Raw genomic sequence first — 10,000 nt, 5'->3', positions numbered from 1 at the left:
AAGATTTTCAGTTTCAGAAACTGTAATCAAATGTAAAATAACACTTCAGTTTATCAATAAAATATACATTACAAATATAATATTAATGTTATTATAGAGCAGGAATATTAGTGTTATTATAGAGCGGGAATATCAGTGTTATTATAGAGCGGGAATATTAGTGTTATTATAGAGCGGGAATAACAGTGTTATAATAGAGCGGGAATATCAGTGTTATAATAGATCGGGAATATTAGTGTTATTATAGAGACGGCAGGAATATTAGTGTTATTATAGAGCGGGAATATTAGTGTTATTATAGAGCGGGAATATCAGTGTTATTATAGAGCGGGAATATTAGTGTTATTATAGAGACAGCAGGAATATCAGTGTTATTATAGAGCGGGAATATCAGTGTTATTATAGAGCGGGAATATCAGTGTTATAATAGATCGGGAATATTAGTGTTATTATAGAGACGGCAGGAATATTAGTGTTATTATAGAGTGGGAATATTAGTGTTATTATAGAGCGGGAATATCAGTGTTATAATAGAGCGGGAATATCAGTGTTATTATAGAGCGGGAATATCAGTGTTATTATAGAGCGGGAATATCAGTGTTATAATAGAGCGGGAATATTAGTGTTATTATAGAGCGGGAATATCAGTGTTATAATAGATCGGGAATATTAGTGTTATTATAGAGACGGCAGGAATATTAGTGTTATTATAGAGCGGGAATATTAGTGTTATTATAGAGCGGGAATATCAGTGTTATTATAGAGCGGGAATATCAGTGTTATTATAGAGCGGGAATATCAGTGTTATAATAGATCGGGAATATTAGTGTTATTATAGAGACGGCAGGAATATTAGTGTTATTATAGAGTGGGAATATTAGTGTTATTATAGAGACGGCAGGAATATTAGTGTTATTATAGAGCGGGAATATCAGTGTTATTATAGAGCAGGAATATTAGTGTTATTATAGAGCAGGAATATTAGTGTTATTATAGAGCAGGAATATTAGTGTTATTATAGAGCGGGAATATCAGTGTTATTATAGAGCGGGAATATCAGTGTTATTATAGAGCGGGAATATCAGTGTTATTATAGAGCGGGAATATCAGTGTTATTATAGAGCGGGAATATCAGTGTTATTATAGAGCAGGAATATTAGTGTTATTATAGAGCGGGAATATCAGTGTTATTATAGAGCGGGAATATTAGTGTTATTATAGAGCGGGAATATCAGTGGGAATATCAGTGTTATTATAGAGCAGGAATATTAGTGTTATTATAGAGCGGGAATATCAGTGTTATTATAGAGCGGGAATATTAGTGTTATTATAGAGCGGGAATATTAGTGTTATTATAGAGCGGGAATATTAGTGTTATTATAGAGCAGGAATATTAGTGTTATTATAGAGCGGGAATATCAGTGTTATTATAGAGACGGCAGGAATATTAGTGTTATTATAGAGCGGGAAATATTAGTGTTATTATAGAGCAGTGTTATTATAGAGCGGGAATATTAGTGTTATTATAGAGCGGGAATATCAGTGTTATTATAGAGCGGGAATATCAGTGTTATTATAGAGCGGGAATATCAGTGTTATTATAGAGCGGGAATATCAGTGTTATTATAGAGCGGGAATATCAGTGTTATTATAGAGCGGGAATATCAGTGTTATTATAGAGACGGCAGGAATATCAGTGTTATTATAGAGCGGGAATATCAGTGTTATTATAGAGCAGGAATATTAGTGTTATTATAGAGCGGGAATATCAGTGTTATTATAGAGCAGGAATATTAGTGTTATTATAGAGCGGGAATATCAGTGTTATTATAGAGCGGGAATATTAGTGTTATTATAGAGCGGGAATATCAGTGTTATTATAGAGCAGGAATATTAGTGTTATTATAGAGCAGGAATATTAGTGTTATTATAGAGCGGGAATATCAGTGTTATTATAGAGACGGCAGGAATATTAGTGTTATTATAGAGCGGGAAATATTAGTGTTATTATAGAGCAGTGTTATTATAGAGCGGGAATATTAGTGTTATTATAGAGCGGGAATATCAGTGTTATTATAGAGCGGGAATATCAGTGTTATTATAGAGCGGGAATATCAGTGTTATTATAGAGCGGGAATATTAGTGTTATTATAGAGCGGGAATATCAGTGTTATTATAGAGCAGGAATATTAGTGTTATTATAGAGCGGGAATATCAGTGTTATTATAGAGCGGGAATATCAGTGTTATTATAGAGCGGGAATATCAGTGTTATTATAGAGCAGGAATATCAGTGTTATTATAGAGCAGGAATATTAGTGTTATTATAGAGACGGCAGGAATATTAGTGTTATTATAGAGCAGGAATATCAGTGTTATTATAGAGCGGGAATATTAGTTTTATTATAGAGCAGGAATATCAGTGTTATTATAGAGCGGGAATATTAGTGTTATTATAGAGCAGGAATATCAGTGTTATTATAGAGCAGGAATATTAGTGTTATTATAGAGCGGGAATATCAGTGTTATTATAGAGCGGGAATATCAGTGTTATTATAGAGACGGCAGGAATATTAGTGTTATTATAGAGCAGGAATATCAGTGTTATTATAGAGCGGGAATATTAGTGTTATTATAGAGACGGCAGGAATATTAGTGTTATTATAGAGCAGGAATATCAGTGTTATTATAGAGCGGGAATATCAGTGTTATTATAGAGCGGGAATATCAGTGTTATTATAGAGCGGGAATATCAGTGTTATTATAGAGCAGGAATATCAGTGTTATTATAGAGCGGGAATATTAGTTTTATTATAGAGCAGGAATATCAGTGTTATTATAGAGCGGGAATATTAGTGTTATTATAGAGCAGGAATATCAGTGTTATTATAGAGCAGGAATATTAGTGTTATTATAGAGCGGGAATATCAGTGTTATTATAGAGCGGGAATATCAGTGTTATTATAGAGACGGCAGGAATATTAGTGTTATTATAGAGCAGGAATATCAGTGTTATTATAGAGCGGGAATATTAGTGTTATTATAGAGACGGCAGGAATATTAGTGTTATTATAGAGCAGGAATATCAGTGTTATTATAGAGCGGGAATATCAGTGTTATTATAGAGCGGGAATATCAGTGTTATTATAGAGCAGGAATATCAGTGTTATTATAGAGCAGGAATATTAGTGTTATTATAGAGACGGCAGGAATATTAGTGTTATTATAGAGCAGGAATATCAGTGTTATTATAGAGCGGGAATATTAGTGTTATTATAGAGACAGCAGGAATATTAGTATTATTAAAGACACGGCAGGAATATTAGTGTTATTATAGAGACGGCAGGAATATTAGTGTTATTATAGAGCGGGAATATGTGTGTGAGTCGTCTCCCACTTGAACTGTTTAGTCATTAAAATGCTCACGAAGGAATCGATAAGAGGAATCGAAATTTTTATTTTATAACAAGTATCTGATTCCTGACCTCAAGTATTTGATTCCCAACCCTATCTGGGACACAACTAATGTCATATCAGCTGTAAGGTTTGTTTAGTTGGATCTCAGACACAAACTAAAAGACACAAAACTCCCGTTTGGCTTTCACTGGGTCTAGTGTGGAAACCAGCGGCTCGACTCGAGCGTAGAGTTACTTACGGCCAGATCCTGCACTAGCTTCTCCTCAAACGAGTACATCTCTGCCTCTATCCAGAGCCGCTGGTATCCGGTGAGGAACAGGTTAATGGAGCGATGCCTGAGACGGGACAGCAGGAGGACACAGGGTTAACATAGCAACGGTTGCCAGGAAGAGGAGACAGGGTTAACATAGCAACAGGGTTGCCAGGGCGAGGCTAGGGAAACAGGAAGTGCTGGAGGGTCAGTTAGTTAGTTAGTTAGTTAGGGTTCATCTGACGGGTCATCGTGTAGATGTGACATCAAAGATCTATAAAACTTTAAAGATGCCATATTGTGTGTTTTTGGTCTCTTCTAGAACTTGAATGTTGATTATTTTCCTCATATTCTCCATTGTTGCGGCTCCTCTCTTCCCAGTCTGTCAGTAACGCTCTGTTTACTTCCTGTTTCTATGAAGCCCCTCCTTCTGAAAAGCACACTGTGCTCTGATTGGTCGGCTGGAGCAGTGTGTTGTGATTGGTCGAGCGTTTTGAGCGTGTTTGGGAAATGTCCCGTCCCTTTCCATAATCACCAGTTTCAACCATAGACTGTAAAAAAATAAGGCCATCTTAAATAATCACCATCTTGGTCGCGCGACACTCCCGGATAAACGTAAATGTGCAGCGAGGCGGATTAGCTGAGGTGACGTGACGCTAACAGACAGCAGACAAACGGCTAGTAGTGACATCAGTGGCAATCCACCTGTCACTCAAGAGGCCGAACTTTAATTATGCAGAACTTTAAGGCTTAATATAATTTAAACGGATGAGTTATACAATAATTCACCCGCCTCACAGTCGTCATGAAGGGCAACATTAGCTATAGAGACCAAAACCACTTTTTACGCCAGGCTGTAAACATGTTTTTTTCTGCTGTAAAGTTGAGCATTTTAACATGCGGGTCTATGGGATTGAGTCTCTTCTGCAGCCGGCCTCTAGTGGCCAGTGGATGAACTGCAGTTTAACTCTCTTCAGTGTTGGATTCACGAGAGAGACCGGAAGGTTGGAGCTTGATTTCAACACACTACTAACTCAACCAGGCCCCGCCCCTTTATTCTGCGTATGAATTATTATAATGAGGAATATTGTGACGTGTTCGTTCCCGGAAGAAACTCAAGATACAATTGAGTTCAGAAACACTGACACTGATATAGGGAAGAGCTGGAGCTTTTTCATGATCAAACAGCAACATTACACACTAAACACAGATGAAGATGGAGCCTTTAACATCTCAGATGACCCGTCAGACAGTTAGTGTGAGTTACCGTCCAAACCATGGCTCAGAAACGGGGGTTTCCGCGAGCAAAGCAGGCGTTGTCTGAGCGCTACGTTACCGTTAGCACAGCGAGCAGCCGGTCATTGTCAGAATGCTCAAGAATTCTGCCCAGCCAAATGTGTCGGTAGGAATTCAGGAAGTAATTATTAATTTTGTGCCTGAGAACAGGAACGTGACGTGGAGAGGAAACAAGACACAAACCTGAGTCACAGTTACACACGAGTATTAAAGAACAATAACACTCGGTTATTAGGAAAAATTAGTGCTGGGCAACGATTAATCGCATTCCAAAATAAAAGTTTGTGTTTACATAATATATGTGTGTGTGTGCTGTGTTTCTTTAATATATACATGTGTGTATTTATATATGCAAAATAATTATACACAGTACACACTAGGGGTGTGCGATATTGACAAAAAATTATATCTCGATATTTTCTCTATAACGATTATAAGACGATATTTTGCTGAGTGTGTTTATTGTGTTGGTACTTTGGCAGGTTTAGGACTGTCATGGACAGCCGACTCCTAAAGTTTTTGATATTCTTCATATTCTGAGAGACAGAAATGATTTTTTTCCGATATGTTTCAATTGATTTTTACCTAATATGGGCATTTTTACTTTTATAAAGCCATTTTTTAAACCTAATTCAATTGTGTCAATTTCATAAATTTAATCAAAATCAGTTATAAAAATAATAGGGCTGTTAACAATCACATGAAATCAGTATCAACAATATGAATCTTTGCAATATTGAATATTGATATTTAAAATGATTTAAAACAAGAAAAGATACTTTAAATGTGAAATTGAAACCGCCAGTAGGTGGCAGCAAGGCACTGTTAATGAGCGAATCACTGAGATTCAACCGATTCATTCATTCAAGGAAAGAAGCATTTGACTATCTTAATCTATCCTAGTCAACTGATTCGTTCAAAAAGCTGATTCACTCAATAAGGAAACACCGCCGTGTGTGGCTTTGTTTTGAACTATTTTCGTTGGCGAAATAGAGCAAAAACAGGCAATATGGTGTCTAAAATGTAAGTCACTTTATATTAACTTGTTTATTAAACTTGTATAAAATCAATATCACATTTGTTATCATGCAGATATTTGGAGAAAACTGCACTCTTGTGATATTTATTACTAAACGATATAAATAAAGACTAAATCACGCAGTGAAAGTGTGCACTCTAAATGCGAACCCGCACTAGTCTAATCTACAAGACTACATCACGTAGAGTATGCGTACACTCTCTGGGTGTGTGTGTGTGTGTGTGTGTGTGTGTGTGGGATAGGCTGTACCCGATAATGTCAAATCGCACATCGTTAAAGAACAATTACGATATTTTCGCAGACGATATATATCGCACACCCCCAGTACACACACATATATTATGTAAACACAAACTTTTATTTTGGATGCGATTAATCGCGTTTCCCAGCACTAGTAAAAATCATAATCAACAAAATACTTCGGTTTACAGCGACAGGACATAAAAGCGGCTGAACATATAAGATAAAACAACATTTGAACTGTACAAAAAATATTATTAATAATAATACATTTTTAACAAATACATTTTTTTTGTTTAAATATATTTGCAAACTAAATATATTAAATAAATTAAACTTTAAAGACAATTATATATACATACACAGAGATAAATCATATATATGTGAAAAAAATATATATGTATAAAAGAGTGCATATAACAAACACTTAAAGGGGCTTTATGCAAGAATTTTCCTGTATTAATTGCTTTTTTATTGTCATTGTGTGAACAGCTTGTAACGAGACTGATGTTTATGTGAAGAACTCGTTCTGGTTTCAACACGAAAATCAAAGCATGTGACGTTACGCTCCCGAGAGCCTCATCCGTTCAATCGCACATGAAACTAATGCTTATACAATGTTCAGGATTATGCAGAAAGAGCCGTTCTGCACTGTAACGTCAGTCATGCAAAGAAAAGAGATTAATTCAAGCTATAGTCTCAAATATACTTTATAATCAGACTTTCATAACAGTGTGATTTTAATGAGCTCATCTGTCTGAGCTCATCTCAGATGAGAACCAAAACAAACAAAAACTTATTCATATTAGATAAAAAAAAAAAAAACACTCATGTATTATACAATCAAATGGATTGATTGGAGTTTTGAGAAGTAAAATAAAAAAGTCAAGTTTGATTTCTAAGGCAATCATACACATATGGAGCTCAGCCTCTGCTCATGGTTTGGGTCTCAATGTGACGAATGATAAGAATCAAAGGAGTCAATGACAGACAGAGAGAGAGAGAGAGAGAGAGAGAGAGAGAGAGAGAGAGAGAGAGAGAGAGATAGAGAGATAGATAGATAGATAGATAGACAAATAGACAGACAGACAGACAGATTGATAGACAGACAGACAGACAGATAGATAGATACACAGACAGAGAGATAGAGAGACAGACAGATAGAAATAGATAGATAGATGAATAGATAGATAGATAGATAGATAGATAGATAGATAGATAGATAGATAGATAGATAGATAGATAGATAGATAGATAGACAGATAAATATATAAGACAGATAGACAGATAGATAGATAGATAGATAGATAGATAGATAGATAGATAGACAGATAAATATATAAGACAGATAGATAGATAGATAGATAGATAGATAGATAGATAGATAGATAAGACAGATAGATAGATAGATAGACAAATAGACAGACAGACAGACAGACAGACAGATAGATAGATAGATAGATAGATAGATAGATAGATAGATAAGACAGACAGACAGACAGACAGACAGACAGACAGATAGATAGATAGATAGATAGATAGATAGATAGACAGATAATATATAAGACAGATAGACAGACAGATAGATAGATAGATAGATAGATAGATAGATAGATAGATAGATAGATAGATAGATAGATAGATAGATAGATAGATAGATAAGACAGACAGATAGATAGATAGATAGATAGACAAATAGACAGACAGACAGACAGACAGATTGATAGACAGACAGACAGACAGATAGATAGATAGATAGATAAGACAGACAGACAGACAGATAGATAGATAGATAGATAGATAGATAGATAGATAGATAGATAGATAGATAAGACAGACAGATAGATAGATAGATAGATAGATAGATAGATAGATAGACAGACAGACATATAGACAGATAGATAGATAGATAGATAGATAGATAGATAGATAGATACAGATAGACAAACAGATCGAGATAGATAGATTGATAGACAGATAGATAGATAGATAGATAGATAGATAGATAGTGTTACCTGGGCAGGTTGTATAGTGGAGCCATCCTGAAACACGCCACCACTGCTCTCTTCCTCTGCTTAGACAACAGCTTCTGCCAAACACACTTCTTAGAGCGCAGCGGCTGCTCGACCTGAAGAGAAACACATCTGTGTGTGCGGAACCGCATGATTGAGGAAAACACATCACAGTGCGTGCGGAACCGCAGGATTGAGGAGAACACATCACCGTGAGTGTGTGCGGAACCGCAGGATTGAGGAAAACACATCACAGTGAGTGCGTGCGGAACCGCATGATTGAAGAAAACACATCACAGTGTGTGCGGAACCGCAGGACTGAGGAGAACACATCACAGTGAGTGCGTGCGGAACCGCAGGATTGAGGAAAACACATCACAGTGTGTGCGGAACCGCAGGATTGAGGAAAACACATCACAGTGAGTGCGTGCGGAACCGCAGGATTGAGGAAAACACATCACAGTGAGTGCGTGTGGAACCGCAGGATTGAGGAAAACACATCACAGTGAGTGCGTGCGGAACCGCAGGATTGAGGAAAACACATCACAGTGTGTGCGGAACCGCAGGATTGAGGAAAACACATCACAGTGAGTGCGTGCGGAACCGCAGGATTGAGGAAAACACATCACAGTGAGTGCGTGCAGAACCGCAGGATTGAGGAAAACACATCACAGTGAGTGCGTGCGGAACCACAGGATTGAGGAAAACACATCACAGTGAGTGTGTGCGGAACCACAGGATTGAGGAAAACACATCACAGTGAGTGCGTGCGGAACCGCAGGATTGAGGAAAACACATCACAGTGAGTGCGTGCGGAACCACAGGATTGAGGAAAACACATCACACTGAATGCGGAACCACAGGATTGAGGAAAACACATCACACTGAGTGCGGAACCGCAGGATTGAGGAAAACACATCACACTGAGTGCGGAACCGCAGGATTGAGGAAAACACATCACACTGAGTGCGGAACCGCAGGATTGAGGAAAACACATCACAGTGAGTGCGTGCAGAACCGCAGGATTGAGGAAAACACATCACAGTGAGTGCGCGCGGAACCGCAGGATTGAGGAAAACACATCACAGTGAGTGCGCGCGGAACCGCAGGATTGAGGAAAACACATCACAGTGAGTGCGTGCAGAACCGCAGGATTGAGGAAAACACATCACAGTGAGTGCGTGCGGAACCACAGGATTGAGGAAAAAACATCACAGTGAGTGCGTGCGGAACCGCAGGATTGAGGAAAACACATCACAGTGTGTGCGGAACCGCATGATTGAGGAAAACACATCACAGTGTGTGCGGAACCGCATGATTGAGGAAAACACATCACAGTGAGCGCGTGAGGAACCGCAGGATTGAGGAAAACACATCACAGTGAGTGCGGAACTGCATGATTGAGGAAAACACATCACAGTGAGCGCGTGCGGAACCACAGGATTGAGGAAAACACATCACAGTGAGTGCGTGAGGAACCGCAGGATTGAGGAAAACACATCACAGTGAGTGCGGAACCGCATGATTGAGGAAAACACATCACAGTGAGCGCGTGCGGAACCGCATGATTGAGGAAAACACATCACAGTGAGCGCGTGAGGAACCGCAGGATTGAGGAAAACACATCACAGTGAGTGCGTGCGGAACCGCAGGATTGAGGAAAACACATCACCGTGAGTGTGTGCGGAACCGCAGGATTGAGGAAAACACATCACAGTGAGTGCGTGCGGAACCGCAGGATTGAGGA

The 10,000-nt window shown here is 38.1% G+C and overlaps 1 protein-coding gene across 1 annotated transcript in view; it reads right to left on the bottom strand.

The window, feature by feature from the left end:
- Window positions 1-10,000, bottom strand: part of LOC311280385 (ryanodine receptor 3) — a 160,942-nt gene that overhangs the window by 31,836 nt on the left and 119,106 nt on the right. Inside the window, exons 76-77 of the mRNA XM_084392502.1 lie at window positions 8,257-8,369; window positions 3,655-3,751 (exon numbers count right to left, since the gene is read on the bottom strand). Coding sequence (XP_084248628.1) covers window positions 3,655-3,751; window positions 8,257-8,369 — 210 coding nt within the window. The remainder of the gene's footprint in view (window positions 1-3,654; window positions 3,752-8,256; window positions 8,370-10,000) is intronic.

Source organism: Rutilus rutilus (genome assembly GCF_951802725.1).
Source record: "Rutilus rutilus genome assembly, chromosome: 21".
NCBI classification, from domain to species: Eukaryota; Metazoa; Chordata; class Actinopteri; order Cypriniformes; family Leuciscidae; genus Rutilus; species Rutilus rutilus.
The sequence above is the reverse complement of the archived record's forward strand: the minus strand, read 5'-3'. Positions and strand labels throughout refer to the sequence as shown.